This window comes from Rattus norvegicus, chromosome 19 (genome assembly GCF_021556685.1).
Source record: "Rattus norvegicus strain SHRSP/BbbUtx chromosome 19, alternate assembly SHRSP_T2T, whole genome shotgun sequence".
NCBI classification, from domain to species: domain Eukaryota; kingdom Metazoa; phylum Chordata; class Mammalia; order Rodentia; family Muridae; genus Rattus; species Rattus norvegicus.
Window position 1 is genome coordinate 45,731,303 of NC_141552.1, and position 19,117 is coordinate 45,750,419.

Below are 19,117 nucleotides of genomic sequence, written 5' to 3' on the forward strand. Positions count from 1 at the left end.
AGAAGGTAGGATGGCTCATAGCTAAGTGGTGGATCACTCAGTCAGCCTGTATAAGGCCTCTGGTTTAATCTACAGCACCTTTGCCCTACCCTCAGAAAGGACAGTTACAGAGAGCTCAGGGGATCGTGGTATGAGGGAATCCATGTGGGAGACCTGTGACCAACTTAGTCACTCCAGAAAACTTAGACAGAAGGCACGGAACGGCAGCCTCCTCTCTGCGGGTGAAGCTCGAGTGTCTTAATGAGTTTCTCATGTGAGTGCTATGTGATGGTGCCTTCCCTCAGGGACTCAAGTGGAAGGAGGGTTGTGATCGACTGTGGAAACTTCAGAGGTAGAAAGCTGCGTACGGGGCCTCACATCCAAGTGGCTTAGGTCTGAAGGCCTCACCACCGTGTGCTCAGGGAGACAGAGGTTCAACAGGCTCATTCGAGGACCTCAGCAGAAGGAAAGTGTACGAAGGTGACAGGTTTGGAACATGTTAGATGGTGCTGGGTACAAACTGGAAGTGAGGACAGCATGTTCTTGGCCCCCGAGTGACGCCTGCCTCCGTGTACACAGTCCTGTACGGCCTGCAGATGCCTGAGCGGCTGAGGAAAGATTTGCCCTGTGCCTGAGCATCTCCATGACACCTTACGAGCCTCTTTCTGGGAGATAAAATGTCAGAGTGGCATCTCAATCAGACCCTATCTAAACTCCAGGAGACAGCTGAGTTGATAAATTCATAGAGGGCTACACATGCTCTCAGTCTCCAGACAACTCAGGAGGTAGCCAAGCAAATACATTATTTAATAAGCTTGGTTCTGTTGGTGGCTCAGAACAAGTTAGAGGAAGCCTGCCACTGTCTCACAGCTCAGACTGGGGACACTGTGTGGCACGTTCCTTTTGTCAAGAATCGAACCATGAGGAGAGACTGACGGACCCACATGGTGAGTCGTAGCCACCGCTGAGATCCAGGGACAGGTAGGACTTAGACTTCTGTGGAGTTCGGAGCCTAGGAGCTCTTCTGTTCTCCCGTAGCTTTGCTTTGGTCTCACCTGAGCATTTCACCTGCCGGTATGGATGGTTGCGGATGAGAGTCGTGAGTCTGGGGGCTGTCGACACTGAAACAGACAACAGGAAGCAAGGGCAGCCGTAGTGGTGTGTGGTCCATTTGATCTGCCTTCAAAGGTAGCTTCTAATAAACCAACAGCCTGCCACATTCGAGGCTCACGTTAGAGGTGATAAAGCTTTGTGCATGTGCAGAAATCCTGGCTTAGGTCTGGTGTTTGCCTTATACCTTCTCGATCTTGTGCTGGGTTGGGAGGTAGGAGCTGGATGTTAGCCATGAGTGTGGCTCATAGTTCCTGTTACATGCCAGACTGCCTGCCTCTTTCCTCTGTGCAGCTACTGATTGGTTTGGGTGAGGACTGTTGAGAAGGAAGGGCATGTGCCAGTGAGGACCCCATACCCATGCATACAAAGATGGCAGAGATTGGACTCAGTGGACGCTTTTTTTTTTTTTAAGGAACATGCATTTGGGAGGTGGGTAAGGAGACGGCAGGTGTGGGGTGAGCATGACCCCGATGTTTTATATGCCTGTTGTCTTAGTCAGGGTTCCTATTCCTGCACAAACATCATGACCAAGAAGCAAGTTGGGGAGGAAAGGGTTTATTCAGCTCACACTTCCACACTGCTGTTCATCACCAAAGGAAGCCAGGACTGGAACTCAAGCAGGTCAGGAAGCAGGAGCTGATGCAGAGGCCGTCGAGGGATGTTACTTTCTGACTTGCTTCCCCTGGCTTGCTCAGCTTGCTCTCTTATAGAACCCAGGACCACCAACCAGGGGGGCTCTCCCACCTTGATCACTAATTGAGAAAATGCCATACAGCTGGGTCTCATGGAGGCATTTCCAGAACTGAGGCTCCTTTTCTGTGATAACTCCATCTTGTGTCAAGTTGACACACAAAACTAGCCAGTATAGAAAGTATGGAATTTTCAAAGAACTAATAAGTGCATTTTAAAAATGAGAATGTGAAGTCAAGTTTGCAACTGATAGCAAGACCCCGAGGAAGGAGCTAGCAGAGGTGCCCGCCCATGAATGTTAGTTGTCGGGAATGTTTTGTTTTTACACAGGAACTGGGAAGTCTTAGCTTACATCATAAGTATTCAGTTCACTGAATCATCTCCCCAACTCTTGTCTCTAATGTTTTTCTTTCTTTCAACCAGATATTTAGCGTGTAGGACAATAAGTTGGGAAATATTATTGGTGAACAGGAAATATATATATATATATATATATATATATATATATATATATATATATATAAAATGTGCGTGTAGATGACAGGACAGCTTGTGAGTTATGAGTAACCACAAGATGGGGGTCTGGCAGCTGAGCTCGGGGTGACAGGGTTACTGGCCTTTAACTACTGTACCGTCTTGCTGCCTTGAGATACACATCTCCGTGACTCATTTCTGTTAAGTATATGTTGATTCTCTTCCTAGCATGTGCTGTGTTTTATAAATGTGGGCCACAGCCAAGCATGTCTTTCATGTTTAATACTACACCTAGCTATTTTGTAATTAGGTTTAATTTTTTATAGCACAGTTAAAAACTAAACATTGCTTAACTTTTCCCTTGTTAGTGTCTGCTTGTACAGTGTATGGGGATTTCACCCTTCTTTTACCTCCCCCATCTCTCCTCTCCCGCATCGTAAGTCCCACCCTTCCTTAGTTCCACCCCTCTTAGTTTTAATGTCCTTTGTATTTTCCTGCTCCTTCCAGTTTGACATCTGAGGGTAAAAGGAGACGTACCAGTCCCGCCATCACAAAGTTGAAAGGTCCTCTGAGGGGAAGTGAGGCTGATTATAGGAAAGATAGAAAAAAGATGCAAGAAACAGAGGAGGAAACCTTAATTTGTAAGGATTGGTATCTAGTGACATTAGGATTTTGGTTTGTTTCCTCGGGGCTGCCCAGGTCTAGACGGGATAACAGGTTTGTAAGTTCTGTGTGGAACTTCCCTCACACAGCTGCGGTTGGTTCTGTGCTTTACCACTCAGCAAGCAGCTCTTTGCGCTACTTCACGTGAGCTAGAGGTGAACTGGTGCATGCTCCTCTTCTTCCGTTTCAGAACTAAGGAAACAGAGAGCCTGAGGTGATCTGTGCCCCGTGAAAACACAGCAACTCCATTAGTTCTGTTGGCTTATATTTAAGATGATGTTAATGCCAGTTCTGAACCCAAAACTGTCTCATATGGCTCAGTTTCTGATAAGGGTATCTGTGTATCAGACGATTTAATTTTCTACAACCCAATGAAACAGATAGGTTTACTCTATTCAGGTTTTTGGGTGTGCATTTATTGAGGATATATGTATATGTGTATATATATACACACACACACACATATATATATACATACATATATGTATGTATACACATTTACATTTATATGTATATATATGCAACATAGTTTTAAATTTTTTGTTCCATAACATGAAATATTTGTGAACTTACCATCTTTTTAGTTACCTATTTAGCATGTAATTTTTGGCCATGCTGTGAAGATTTCTTCACAGAATTTTTATCAATTTCATATATGGTACTTTTTCCCTTTTGTTTTCAAGTCTTACCTTACCGTTGATTAGAATATACTAAAAATAATGTTTACTATTTGCATATGCATGAATTTATGTGGTTTTTCCTAATAGAATTCATATGAAAATTTGCCTTTGCAATGCTGGTGGGATATGTAGGCTGCATTTGTGTTTGGGTATACACAGGTGTATGTGTATGTGTGCATACATACATACATACATACATACATGTCCTACTGAAAATGAAATATTGAAGACTTCTGATGTAAGTCCTGTGATTATGAACGTGAACGTTAATGACCCTTCCTCTCTTGTCTTCACACACAGTCTGACACATGCTGTCACATGCCAGGCTCTCCATAGGTTGCTAGATGAGAGCTGGATGCATGTTGGTTAATGAGTGGGTGGAATTAGATCATTTGTTTCTGTGGAATCATGCAGCTGTAAAATATTTAAAAAATATTCCTTTCCTGTTTGCACTGCAGTGCCTGTACTCCACTTCAGGTCACATCATCCGCTCATACCTGTTTTAGATAAATGTGTTGGAAAATGAGGGCATTCCCAGTTCTTGCTCTGTCCTTTGGACTACCCATCAGGTTATTAGTCCATTACCCATTTATTTCATCCACTCATTTACTGGGTCTGTTTGTGATGCGATTAGCACGTGAGGTGCGTAGCAGAATCACTGAGTGGAGAGCCTCCTCCTGAAACCTCACTGGAGACTGATTACTCTCCTTTAAGTTAATTTTCTCATGGCCATCCAGTGTCTTTATGTTCGTCTACTCCTGTGTCTGGAAATTGTAAGCACTCAGTTCTCAGGAAGGAAGATGTTACACACTCCATAGCCCGCTGCCTTGTGCTTCTCGTTCCTGCTCATTTTAGAGTCTCACTGTTTACGTTTCCCATAGTTTGCTGTCTGCTTCCTTTATTCCAAAAGTGATGTGTGTGTGTGTGTGTGTGTGTGTGTGTGTGTGTGTGTGTGTGTGTGTTCCTGCCCTTTCTGTTTTCTTATTCACTTTCGTTACTTGTCGACTAGAGTTTGCAATTGTTTGAATTTGACTGACTAAGTCCGTGACTTGGAAATTCAGTCCACACTGCAGTGGAGTTGAGAGGTAATTAGGTCAAAGACTCTGCCTCCACCTCATGAAGGAATCGAAGCTTTTATCTGTACTGTGCACTATTAATTCACTCCCCAGTCCCTCACAGCCCTCTTTCCTTTATTCCCGCCCTCCTCGGAGGCGTGTGATCCGGTGCCCCTTGTTCATCACCGCTCCCCAGTTCAGTGCCTGGCCACTGCCGTCCTTGCTGGGCCTCTGGACGCTCTCACCAACCATCTTTTCCTCTTGCATCCGATTCTTTTTTGGTCCCAGGTGACTTCCTTTCCTTCCTCTTTTCCTCGTCATCTGCATGAGCCAGTGGGTGCTGCCAGTGTTGGTTGCTTCATGATTCCCTGGAGCAAAGTGGACTCCACATGAGCTGCGTCTCTCAGGTTCTGAGAAGAAACAGACTGCAAGCAGGCAGCACGAGGTGCCTTGTCCTTGCTCTTGGACCCTCTCTGTGTGGAAGATGGGCGTCCCTGTGTGAATGCACGGCAGAGCAGAATGTGAGATCGGTGGATTTCAGCACCGCTGCCGCTGCCAGACGTGCAGCTCTCCGCCTCCCTACTGTGGAGGTTCGCCCATGTTTACCTTGCTGATGAAGAGAAGGGAAACCTTTATAACCATTGTGAAGATTACAGTTTTTAACTCAGAAAATTACCATTATGCACTGTTGAGCATTTGTGTCCTGAAAAATGTTTGATGATCTGTCTACTTTAACTTTTTCAGGTCATAATTCTATTTTGCCCTAATCTTTATAAGTTTGACTTAATTTTGAGACATACATATTTTGTACCCATTCTTTGTACGTAAGCTACCGTGAAAGCAGAACAGAAGACACAGTTAAATGAGTATTTTTCTAGGTCAGCTATGTAATACGGAGGAGAAACCGCGGGTGTAATACAGGTCTGCATTTGTTTAAAGACGCTTAAGATGGCCTGTGTTTGGGGATTTAGATTTTTTTAAGTCGAAAGGGAACATACAATACATAACTGTATGTATGTGCTTCTTTAGTAAAGGTGAAGTTCTTCACTGAGTGAATAAAATAAGGAATTGACCTGGGACCAGGCCAAGCACTCAGCGTCGGTTTCAGGAATTGTGAGCAATAGAGTATGGACTTGTTTTAAAGTATATGAAACGACAAATTGGAAGGAACTCAGTGCGAGTTATGGTGATAACAAATAAAAACAAAACAAAACAACAGCAACAACAACAAACTAGGCGGAGTTCTGTGAGACAGTATGAGAAAATTGAGTTTCCCTGGATTTGACTTGAGTGAGAGCTCACTTTACCCTTTGCCTTGGGAGACTGGGATCCTAAGTGGCACTTGTTGAGTGAGCCGTCAGGGCAGAGGGGTACGTTTGTAAACATTGGGGATCAGTGGTCTTGGCAGCTGAGATACCAGCCTCAGTACGTCCACGAAACATGGCCTGAACTCTACTATTTGCAGGTGACTGCCTGTAGTCTGTTCTGAGTAAAACTGAGGGACAGTAGATAGAGGGGGCAGGGCCTGTTGTGGATGTGCAGGGTAAATGGGGGTGGAAGGACATACAGACGTTTCTGCACCACTAAAAAGGGCAAGGGTGTTGGTGGAGTGGATCCTGGCTGTAATTCGTTATGAGGATATTTTCATACTTAGCATGTGCCCAGTGTGCTTTGCATAGGAAGAGTATCCTAGTATCCTCTGACCTGTTGAATGTGGAAAATTAGGAAGAGCTTAAGGCTGGTTTCAAAATTCTAGCTCTCGGCATAATCTTTAGATTGAAAGAGGGCATTTTGGAAAAGAAGGTGGTGAAGTTGTGCTAACTCACCTGTAGCTTGGCCTATCAGTTCTGTGCTCCACTGTCTGGGACCAGTATGTTGCCGTGAGCAGATACGTGTTCCCGGATGAAAGGGATACTGTCACTCTGCAGACTTTAAGAGCAGAGTGAGAAGAAACAGAAAATCCTATAAGACTGGATGTCTGACATGCCATTTCCAACCTGCCTTTGTACAGGAGGAAAAACTACGTTGAGGAGCTTCATTCTTCCTTAATTGTTCTTTTTTTTTTTGGTTCTTTTTTTCGGAGCTGGGGACCGAACCCAGGGCCTTGCGCTTCCTAGGTAAGCGCTCTACCACTGAGCTAAATCCCCAGCCCCCCTTAATTGTTCTTAATTAATATGTGATAGTTATTAACTCTAGCTCTCACAGATTGACGAATTTGAACTTGATCAGTTATCTGACAGCAATTAAAAAAGCCCGGAGTGATCATCATAGTAAGAATGCTTGTGTCATCTCTATTTCTGCCACTTTTCTTTCATAATTGCCCGAGTTCGTTTGACCACAGAATCTCGCTCTTTTGACTTCTGTCACTGAGGTGAAACTACTTGATCCTGGGGTGTTTAAACCCCCAGCCCGTGCCCTTAGCGTGGGAAGGAGCCGGGCTTAGTCCTTTCCCCTTTTGCGGATTGGATGTTCTGATCTTGCTTCTTGGAAGTTTCCTTTGCTTTTTTCTCCTTGGTGGTGGTGGTGGTAGTGGTGGTGGTGGTGGTGGTGGTGGTGGTGGTGGTGGTGGTGGTGGTGGTGTGGAGGCGCCGCCCTTCCCCTCAGCTGTAGCTATTGCTCCTTACAGAGGAGATTCTCTGCTGTTGGGGTGGATCGTCACTGTTTTGGACAGGTGTGTCTAGACCGTGGGCTAGTTCTGCCCTCCTGGCTCTAATGAGACGTGGAGAGAGAAGGGGTGTCAGTCATTGGGCTCAGGCTGTGACAGCATAGGATCATACAGTGCGTGGTTTATACACAGAAGTGATTTCTTCCACATCCCTGGGAGCTGAAACTTTAGTAAGTAGTTGGCATAGTTTGTTTCTAATGGGTTTTTCCCCCTTGCCTGTAGGAGGCGCTTGTCTTCTCGTGTCTTCATGCGGTCTGCTTGGTCACTGTACCCCAAAACCTTTCTTCTAAGGGTTTACACTGTATATTTGAAGTTAATGCGTCTTTAAAATATCCTCTGTCTAAACACAGGGATCCTGAAGAGATGGCTTAATGGTTAGGAGCACCGACTGCTCTTGTAGAGGATCGGGTGTGATTCCCAGAACCCACATAGAAGTTCCACTGCAGCCAGTCACGGGGAGCGAGGTTGCCTCTTTGGGTATTGCATGCACAAGGTGTATGCATATATGTGTAGGCAAAACACCCATGTACATAAAAAAAAATTAAAGGTAAAAAAATTAAATGCAGTTAGGAACTAGAACTTTAAACTAGAAGTTTAGCATGTAAATAGTTCTGTTTCACAATTAGTCCATAACTGATAGCACCTCCTTAACCTACATCACTGAATACACACTAGCTGAGAAGCTAAAAAAATGAGTAAGGATGGACTGGGGGTATAATTCAAAGGTGCAGTGTTTGCCTAGCACGCTAGAAGGCCAAGGTTCATCTCAGTATTGCCAGGGTGAAAAGGAAGAAGTAAAAAAGGAAACTACAGTGTGGCAGCGACGGCTCAGAGTGAGTAACATCCTCACTTCTCAGGCCTGAGGACGCGAGTGCCCACATAGAAGCTGAGCATGGCAGTGTGCACTGGCGGCTACAGTGCCCTGTGGCACAGACGATTGCCATTCCTGTTTCCGCCCAGCTAGTCTGTCCGTTAACAGAGAGCTGGAGGATCAGAGAGAGACCTGGCCTCAGAAACTACTGAGACAGAGAAGCAGTTGGGGTCAAAGACATCTTGATGTCTGCCTTTGGCTTCCCCACACAAAAATGGCTAAAGAGGAATAAATACTGCAAGAGAATGAGGATACAGATTTTGACTGTGAATGGTGAAAGTTTGTGTTTGTGGTGTGCTGTGAGTTACAAAGCGTGTGTTTGCACCATCTTCTTCCCATCCCAGTTTAGCACAGGGGATGCTACCCTGGTTCTTAGGCCACCCAGAAGCTAGCGGTGTCCTGACGTGCTCACTACTAGGTAGAGCTGAACCCCGACCTTTAGACCCCGCATTAGCCATGTTGCCGTAGCACGCAGGGAGGTTAAGAGCGTAGTCCCTGTGGGCAAACACGGTCTTCGGTGACCGGGTTTTCGTGTCTCGAAAGCTGGGGATTACAGACATTTCTTTGGCAGCCAGTGTGTTCTGGTTAGCTTTAATGTTTGCAGTGCAGAAGGCTAGCACTCAGAAAGCTGCAACTCTCGGAGAGTAAAGACACAGAGCCACCCTTCAGAATGTCTTATTTGTTAGGAACATTTCAGATCTAAGAAGCAGTAAGATTGCCACGGTGAGCTCCCAGTTCTTGAGTCCTGGTTTGATGGTTGGATGAGTTTTGGGATATTTCATCCGTCCCTTCGCCCCCTCAAGGCAAATCTCTCAAGAAACGTTTAAGATGTGCTGGTTTAAAACACATTTTCTCACCTAACCCAATTCCCCATTGTAGCTTCCTGATCGTGTCCGAGTGTCACTTAACTACTGGTTGGTGCCTACGAGCGTCCACACGAAGACATTGGTTCTACACTTGTTCAAGACATGAAGCCATGCTGGATTCTCTTGCCTTTGTCTTTTGTACTCAAGGTTTTCAGGTTTCCACAGAGAGTGAACACATTAAGTTGAATTATTTATTTATTTTGATGGAGTATATGGCAACTCTGTTGTTTAAAAAGACAGATTCAGTGCCTGGTCTTCAAAAAAATCACCTTTCTTCCCATGGGCTCATCCTCATATTAATAAAAGGGCCGAGACTTCCCAAGAGAAATGAAAGCAAGTAAATAAGCAAAACCATGGGCGTGCATTGGGCTGTGCTTCAGTGTGCTCTTACGGCTGAGAGCATTCCTATCCCTGTGGAATTCTGCTTCTTGTGGCCGTTTTTGGTCGCAGCTCATATACAAAGCTGATACACTACTTTGACGAATACTTGGTTTTGTCAGATATTTTTACAGTCTGCAGGAATGCCGCTGTTGGGAGTTAGTGGAGATCTTGGAGTGCAGCTGTTTGATAGCTTTTAAAATACACTGGTCTTGTAATCTGCTAACACTTTGTCTCTCTCAATAGGTATAAATGACCAAGGACTGTACAGAGTTGTGGGGGTGAGTTCAAAGGTCCAGAGACTTCTGAGTATGTTGATGGGTATGCCTCTTTAATCATTTTTCCATGCATTTATTGTTTATGCTCATTGACTTTGCAACTTAATATTTAAGAGTTATATCTGGTGTACTTAGGAATACATCTTGTCTTGTACCACTTACTTGGGTTGGTTGTGTCCACAGCGGAGGCTGAGGTTATCCACATCCCTGGTACTTAACAAACAATAAGGTAGAAGAATGCAGCTTATAGGTGGATGCCTCTCATAGTAGGGCTGGAGTCAGGCCTCTGGGCTCTGCTTGGTTTCCAGGTTGCCTGTCCAGAATCTTGACAGTGCATTTGGCTAGACAAGCTCACTGGGACTCGCTCATTTTTATAGTTTCCCTAACTGTCATGTGTCAGGGAGGACCTGTGTCTCAGGGATTCATTGCTTGCAGTTCTTACCAGGCTCCTCTCCAGAACCATGCTCCATCTGTGCTGATAACACAGCGTTCCTTGGCATCGCAGACTGGAGGAAGCCAGGAGTGAATTCATTCCATTGCCCCAGACATTCTGTGAATGACGCAGCACTTTTCGCTTTACCTGCTGCCGTCAGTTCCCTGCAACTTGTAAGATGCTTTGTGTCTCCCCTGGCCCAGAGCAGGCTTCCCTTGAGGGGTGGTCACAGCTCATCAGCCTGGAGGGCCTGGCTATTAAACAGATCTGTCATTTTGGCCTTGCTACTTAAGAATTTATTTGATATCTCACTCTAGTTAGTCAACACCAAGGATGCCCCCAAGGTATGCGGGGAATTCATTTGAATCTGTTTGTACAAGAAGCTCACTTTTGAAAGTGTAAACTAAGACGAATAAACCAAGCGACAGGTTTTGGGTAGTGCTGTTCCTCGGGCGTTGTGTGAATCAAGAGTTTCATAAGCAAGCACGTTTCAAGCCACGGAGCACAGGCAAAGTTGCCCATCGCCATTTGCTCGCTTTGCTAGAACATTTTCACTTTCACGGGCTGTCTCCATTTTCTGCCTCTGGTTTAACTTGGGTGTGCAATTCTGGACAGACACATTTTCCTTTTTACCGTTAGTGGGCTCCAGATTAAATAGTCGGGTTGCCAGTGGTCCAGGAGCAGCTGGAAGAACTTAACGGGCGTGCAGCATGTGCTTCTACTTAATTTTAAAATTAGAAACGCTAACTTGGTGTTACAGCGCTTAAGACTGGAAGATGATGTTGTTATCAGAATACACTTAAGCAAAAAGGCACATTTTGGAGTAAATCGGCCAAAGGAGCCGAGGCTTTATCTGGTCACTCCTTTGCTCACATTCAAGGAAACTTCAAACCCAGGCATTCCGGTGCTTACCACGAAGTGTTCAATTGTCTTCAGATTTGTTCTTAATCTCACAAAATTTTACAAATACAGCACTGTTTAGCTCCAATAGGAGTTCCTTTGCTCTTGGTGGGGGAAAAAAACCCCACTTGCTCAGCTCACAAAGTATTTTAAAATTGCAAAGCCCTCAAAAGTTCATGGCTTGGAGGGCTCTGGGGGACAGCTCAGCAGTGTTTGCAGTCCAAGCGTATAGACGTGAGTTTAGTTCCTAAGACCTACCTAGAAACAACTACTTGTAACTCCATTGCTGGGTTGTGGGGAGCCCGGGGGCTCACTGGTCCATAGGTCTGCCCCAACAGTGAGCTCAAGGTTCCATTAGATACAGTCTAATTGTTTCTTTTAAAAAAAAAAGTCACAGAGAAAGATGCTTAATCTGAACCTCTGACCTCTGTATGTGCATGCATGTATGAGTTCATCTGAGCACACACATACAAATAAACATGTGCATAGACACAGACACCTTCACCACCACCTTTATTCTATCAGAGAAGTCCAGACACAGTCATGTTAGAATGTCATTCAGGTGCTGGCAGGGAAAGTGGTGTGTTTTCAGTAACATTGAGAAACAGAGGAAGTTAGAGAATTGGAGCAAAGATATTAACTTGTTATTTCCTCATTGAACAATTAATTTAAGAGGACTCTACAATGTGGGTTTGTTAATCTGTGGGTAACAGGGATTAGGAATCAGGTTGCCCAGAGTGTAGACGCTGTGCTAGTTTGTTACCAACGGTAAACTTAGCTTTTGAGAAAATAGATGTCCTCACTGTTTGCCGGCCAAGTTAAGAGTTTCTTAAGGTATCCCTTTCATTCTGATAAGGTATTCAATGTTCAGTGATTCAATATTACTTTGAAAAGCGTTTTAGAGTTCCAATGAGCGTGCCCTCACACCTGCAGATGTTCTCACTGACTTTTCTGTTTACATTGTGTAAGGCCATATCCTAAAGGAGGCAGGGCATGAGCCTGCCAAATGCTTCATTTCTTTTTAAAGCCAACCAGTGTCTTCTGGGGATTCTCCAAAGTAATATGTTCATTTCAAATTTGTAAAATTTTCAGAGCACATTTTATCGATAATGGAATTCTCTTCATGGAAACTGAAAACTCATTGAATTTTTAAGCATCTTGGAAAAACCATTTTACATTTTTAGAAGAGGGACGTATTTACTTGAGACCTGTTTAGATATTATAAAAAAAGATTGCCATTTTAACATGAACTTTTATCATTTCCGTTTCAAATGTCTTAAGTACTTCTCAGACACACAGATGGAAAAGTTTGTGGTGATTCCCAGGGCTTGACTTCTGCCTCATCGCCTGCATGTTAGCCTCGCTGCCCCCCTTCCTGTGGCGTTTTCTCCCTTTCCCTTTTAAGATTAAAATAGATAAGAATGTTTCTCCCCATTCCTGTTCCCCTCTCTCCCTTTGTCCTAGATCTCTTCAGCTAGCTTCCTGTCCTTCCAGATCCTTTTTTCGTCCTGCTCTCTCCACTTCCTCTTCTGCCCACAGGAGATGTCAGGAGACATTTTCTCCTCCTCCTCCAGGCCAGGTCCAGGAGAAGCCTGCGGACCAGCGGTGGTGTTTCAGTTTCTAGCTCTCCTTGATCCCTACTTGCAGCCTCTGAGTGACTGCTCTCCTCCCGGGGAGAAGCCCCCTCCCCTCCTTGCCCCCTTGCTGTCTGTAGGTCAGGGCACATATAGTCGGGGAGAAGGTGTTCTTTCTTTCTCTCTGTTTTAATCATTCTGAACAGATGAGGAGGAGGGCAAAGAAAGACAGCAGGCGGAGGAACGTCTTGGGAAACTGTGGCAGTTCTGGGTGAGAGAAGAGCGAGAAGATGAGTTACCTCAATTAGGGGCGGAGAACTGGTATGAGGTAGAAGTGCCCGTAAGTCTTTCTTCTTCCTAGATTAGAGCAAAACCGGAGCAGAGCAGGGGAAACCTGGAGAAAATGTGCTCTTAGCATATCTGGTCTGCTAGATTTTGCTACTTCTCAGCCTGGTTTACAAAAGACGGAGTGTTTTTTTTTTTTTAAACTGCCTTTTAGACACAGAACTGTAGAAAACAAAAAAAAAAAAATCACAGAATTTTGATTTAAACTATTTTCTGGTTTACTTTGTCGGACAGTTCTCTGACAGAGCAGAGCAAAGTGAGCAGTGCAGCCGGGAAGGATTCGAGGTGATGAAGCATTATTTACATAACACATGCACTTTTTGCTTCTTCACCTCTTCAAAGGAGAAAAAATGGCCCACGTCCACGGTGGCCAGGGTAGTGACTCCCAGTTAGTCAGACTCTGCACAGAGCGTGGGGCACGCACCTCCAGCTTCAAAGCAGTGACCAAGGTCACACAAGAAGGAAACATTAGTACAGTAATAAGATGCCAGCTCTTTGGTTCTGTGCTTGTTAGTTTAGATTTTCAACTAACGAGTTATGCTGTTCTTTGGTCAGGGAGGAAACGCAGGGCTCTCCCTTGTGGCGGAACACATAGCCCGAATGAACACTCTAGACATATTTTGGGTGTGAATCCTAAATAAATTAACACATTCCACCTGGCCCACTGATTGCCAAGGACTGCCAGGGATGATTGAGCTATTTGAAAACAGCGAGCATTTAATAGATGATTAATTACGTAGACATAGTCATTACCTTCTGAAGTGACAGCTGCTTTTGTTCTGCGAGTTTAGAAGGATGCCTTATTTTTCCAAAGAAGGAATATGAATCTCAAAATACAGAATGATAGTTTGGTAGAAACTGGAAATAAAAAAATTCCTTTAGAGGCCTCATGGGTTTTAAAGTGGTGATTGGCTTGTAATAAGTTTATTGAAAATGTTATCTGACTTGTAGAAGCGAGATTTTTAAGTAATTGACTTAATGAGAGGCAGAATATTCAGTTTCAGAAGTAATTGGTTGGCAAAGCTGTTAGAACAGAATTATTTAGTCCTAGTTATAAAAGATTGCATCTTTAATCAGGGTGCTTAATTTGATTTTTTGAATATATCTGTGGCTTGTCTGACAGGCTCAATAACAAATGAGTTCTGGATTGTAGGGACGGATCAAAATGTATCGGGTGTCAGTCACCATGGTAGTTCATTGCCTGCTGCTGTCAGCTGCTGTAATCAAGAAATGCTGAAGTGCCTAGGAAGTCTCCAGACCTTTGAGTAATTGACCTCATACTTGTGGTGTTGTGGTGTAAAATAGCCATCACTTCCTGTTTGATTTTTCAGAAGGTCTGAGTCCAGCATGGAACGGTTGTTCCTTTGTGGTCACGCCCATGCCTACAGCTCTTCATACAGTGGCCACAGCGGGAGCCTTGGTCCCAGTTGGACAGCCTTTCCTTTTAGCTTCCTTCTAAAAAGGAAGAACCAGCAAGATACCATTGTCCACTGAGGGACCGGAAATCTGGAAACAGCTAGTTCTCTGTTCTTAGTGAGGGAGGAGAAGTCTCTTCTGTAAGTTGCTTATTATCTCCTTCTCCCTGGAGGAGTGTGGGAAGCCTGTCAGGTTTAGTGTAGCTAGAGATGCCCTTCTTTATAACCTGTTTTCCTTTGGGAAGAGGACCACCATGAATGTCCTTCCTTGTAAAACCCTGGCTGTGGCAGTGATGTAGTGTTAATAATTCATGTAGGTCTGCCTGTGATCCTTCATTTGCTAGGATATCACACCGGTTTATAGGAACGTTTACTATGCTAAGATCTCCTTGGTCCAGATGAGGATCGGAAACTTAGGTGCATTTGGGACTCCCTCGCTTGGAGTGATTTATTGGTCCAGGTAGAGCATTAATTAAAGCTCGGCAGTTGAATACCCAGGCTCCGGCCATGCTGGTGTGCAGGGCATTCTGGGCATGCTGGCCCTGAGGACAAGGATGGTAATATGCTCAGAGTGTTTGCCTTTACTACGGTCCTGTCGTTCTATTTCAACCTAGACTAACACTTTAACCGCCCCCCCCCCTCCATCTTTTTTTTCCTGTTTATTCTTACATATGCTCCCCTCTAACCCACCTAGGGTGTTTTTGGTTTTTTGTTGTTGTTGTTGTTGTTGTTTTCTGTTTTGTTTTTTTGTTGTTGTTTTGTTTTTTGTTGTTTTGTTTTGTTTTGAGATGGTTTCTCTGAGTACAACTGGCTGTCTTAGAACTAGCTTTGTAGACCACTCTGGCCTTGAAGTCACAGTGCCTTCATGCACTGGAGGTGTGTGCCACCACCACCCAGCTACACACCTTTCCTTTGGAGCACTAGCTATTTCTCTAAAGGAAAGAAAGTATCAGTAACCCAGTTCTAGGACAAAGAGACCTGGTTTTATTGAGAGTGAATGAATGCCAGTGGCGCCTCCCCCAGGAAGGTGAATGGCTTGTAATGTTGGAGTGAATGGTTATCCATAGACAGTCAGATTAAACCCTAAGTAGCATTTTTGAGTCTCCGTTGTGGTGTTTCTCTTTGGGTTGGTCATGTGTTAAACTTGAGAGAACTACTGTAACAAATACAAGTGTTAGAGTGTGTGACCAGGCTAGTTACTCCCTCTCCCACTGATGTGCTGCATTTTAACATTCTTTTACCTTAATGGTGATGGTGTTTCTCGGGGAATACACAGGACGCAGTGGCAGTACCAGCGGAGGCAAACCTCACGCACTCTGAGCTCTTGCTTGCCGAACGGCAGCTTCATTTCCCTGGAGCTGCCGTGTTGAAATGCCTTACTTTGTCTCATTCCTCCTCGCCTAGTTACGTCTTAGATCCTTTCTTCTCTCCTGAAGACTTTCTGAAGCGCCAGGGTTATCTACAAATAGAGGGTAGCTTATGCTATCATTGAAAGATTACATACAATACTTTTCTTGAGAAACTGTCGTTTGGCCACTTAAAATTGGAAGTTTTACGAGATAGTTGGATCTCTGGATGGTCAGGTCTTTACCTTTTTTTTTCCTTTGCTGTTCCCAGATGTAAAAACGTGCAATGAGCTGGACCTGGAGAATTCCACAGATTGGGAGGTGAAGACAGTAACAAGTGCCTTGAAGCAGTATCTGAGGTGAGCTGTCACACCGGGCGCCCACTCCACTGAAGTGGCAGTAGTTGTGTTGACACTTACTGGCCCGAGAAGTCTCCAGGATATCCAATAATGTTCCAGAAAACGAGACGGCAGTGATGAGCAGTGTCTTAGTCACTGTTCTGTTGCCGAAGAGTTACCATGGCCAAGGCAACTTACAAAGGAAGGCATTTAATTGAGGGCTCGCTTATAGAATCGCAGAGTTAGTTCATGACCTTTATGGTGAGAAGCATGGTGACAGGAGGGTGGGCAGGCAGGCACTGCCACAGTGGCTGAGAGCTCACATCTGATCCGCAAGCAAACTTAGACACATGCATGCCCGCACGCATGCACGCGCGCTCGCGGAGGTCGGGGGGGGGGGGGGGCTGAGTCTGAGTCTGAAATGGCATTTTGAACCCTCACAGTCCACCCCCAGTGATACAGCTTCTCTAGTAAGTCCACACCTATTAACCTTCCCAAACAGCTCTACTAACTGGGGCTCAAACATTTCTGTCTATGTGGGGGCTGTTCTCATTCAGATCACCGCAAGCACCACAGTGAACTGCACCAGAGCAGCCTTGGGTCTGAAGTCCATGCAGAACATTTCCATTATACACTGTGTAACAAAAGCAAGGAAGGCTATTTCCTAAATACGCTGAATCTTTTATTTATGTTTTAAACTAAAAGGAAGACTGTTGGAATTTCACTAATTTGAACAGAAAAGTATAATACATAAAAATATTTGAAAAGTTTGCTTGTTGAGGTTTTAAAGCCATTTTCAGATAGATTCATTACAGAAAAGGACATAGGCCTGGAGTGAGAAAGCATTGTTTCATAAGTAAAGGAACTTCCTGGTGAAAAGCCAAGGTTTCCTGAAGAGCGACAGTGGGGATGGGGGTGGGGGGTAGCGATCACAGCTGTAGTTCTCTACCATGGCTCTTTGAGGTTGAAGTTTCCATGGCAGAAAGGGTGACAGGTGGCACACTTGCCCAGTGCAGGGCAAATGTAGTGTGCAGAAACAATTGTAGGGTGATTTCCCGCGTAATTACATTGGCTTCCATGAGTACATGAGAATCTAATTACATTTTACTTTATAGTTTTTAAAATGAAGAAGCGTTTCAACCGGAGAGACCCCGGGAGGCTCTCCTCGTGGCTCAGGCACATCCCACCTCCATTTCAGCCTTTACCCTGCCACTTTATTTATGATAGTAAAAAGATTTCTTGGAGCTATATTATTGTACTAACACATACTTAAATGATTAGTATACTTAAAACAGAAAGACTTGTAAAAAGGATAACAGGAATATAATTGCTATGGCCGTCAGCATTGGTACCCTCCGGTGCTCCCCAGCCTGTGCTCATGGGATTTAGATGATGTTGGTAATTTGTATGGTTGCTAGCTTTTGAGTCTGGGTTAAGGCTGCCCCGTCCATGATGGTGTCTGTGGATGGCTGTTTTAAGTGGAGTGCTGTGCATGTATGTGCGCTGGGCCTCTCCACCCTCATGGTGTACAGCACGGTCTCTAGCATTTCCTGAAAGAGGCCGAAGCCCATAGTCTGTTAAGGTCAGATGAGGTTGTATTTCATCAGCTTATTTACGCGACCCATCCCCGCGGTGCCACTTGTCCCTGTTGTCTCATGTCACCCTGTCGTCTCACGTCACCTTGTCGTCTCGTGTCACCCTCTCATCTCATGTCACCCTGTCGTCTCGTGTCACCCTGTCGTCTCCTGTTACCCTGTCGTCTCGTGTCGTCACCCTGTCGTCTCATGTTGTCACCCTGTCGTCTCGTGTCGCCTTGTCGCCGCTGCCGCTTGTTTCTGAGTCTTACTAAAAATCTGGCCTTGGGTTCAGACATTCTTTTGCCGGCTTTTGCCCATGTCATTTAAATATATTTCTCGTTCTTCAATTATTGTGCGCATTACGGGTTCCCTAAGTTGTCTCAGGGCAAACTTAAAGCTAAACATACATGCGGTATCCCTGGCTTGCCATCCGTGGCGGCCATTGGCCACTGGATGAGCTCTGTGGGGTTCGGATGAAAGTCCCCTGGAGTTAGATGTCCTGTGAGTGCTGCTCACCCTAGTGTCCCATTCTGTCACTGAAGCACGGTTTTCAGAGGTGGTTGGCTGTCTACAGAGTAATCGATAGCTGCATACTTTCTCTGATTTATTTATCTTAATTTTGTATGGATGCCTTACCCCATGCATGCCTGCGTGCCACGCATGTGCACTGTCCGTGGAAGCCAGAAGGCATCAGCTCCCTTTGGAACCGGAGTGAGAAAGGATTCTTGTCTGTCGTGTGGGTCCCAGGAACTGATCCTGGGTCTTCTGGAAGAACAGTTAGTAATCTTGATTTCTAAGCCCCTGCATACTTTTTTTTTAAATTGTCATAAATCCTGGAGGAAGTCTTACTGACATCTGTAGATAGGGGTTGGGAGGGAGCTGTTAGTCCCTCCTCCTTTCTGTAAAGAATTATTTGATCCTGTATATAACGCAGGCATTCTGCAGTAGCGCTATAGTTGAGATCGCCATGTTAGATGGGCAGAGGAAAGAGAGGATGGGATAAGAATGGAGTGTTTGGTATACTCCACTGTGGCTCTGGCCTTGGAGCCCTCAAATAGTAATCGATAAGTTATACCTAGTGCGGATAAAGAACTGTCCGAACGGCAGTCACTGATGGAAAACTGAGAGTAAACATGACCTCTTGATAGTGAGCTGTGCCTCCTGCTTCTCGCCTCTCAGATTCTCCTCTTTTCCTTTTTAGGGGACTTAACTTAGTAAAGTTGAGGGATCATGTTCACTTGCACACTTTGCATTTGGATCTCGAGATTCTCTGGAGCTGATTCCGTATCCATGCTGGTCTGAGATACATTATTTTCCCTTCTCTCGGTCCATTGCCTTGTCCAGTTGAATTTCTCTTTAAGTCAACCAGCACATACAGAAAGACATTGGGAGACACAGTTATTGTGTAACTTGGTCGGAAGTCCAGGCATTCTGCCTGTGTTGAGCGATGACCCTAGCACGGCAGAGGAGAGGAGCT

The 19,117-nt window shown here is 44.9% G+C and overlaps 1 protein-coding gene across 17 annotated transcripts in view; it reads left to right on the forward strand.

Annotated features, from left to right (window-relative positions):
- Positions 1-19,117, forward strand: part of Arhgap10 (Rho GTPase activating protein 10) — a 267,994-nt gene that overhangs the window by 149,236 nt on the left and 99,641 nt on the right. For 10 of the 17 annotated variants that reach the window (XR_015643473.1, XR_015643474.1, XR_015643475.1 and 7 more), the window contains 2 exon segments: positions 9,681-9,755; positions 15,997-16,084. Coding sequence is in view for 12 of the 17 variants with exons in the window: in XM_087595148.1 (XP_087451274.1) it covers positions 9,681-9,755; positions 15,997-16,084 (163 nt within the window). In the remaining 5 variants the exon portion in view is untranslated. 17 annotated transcript variants of the gene reach the window in all.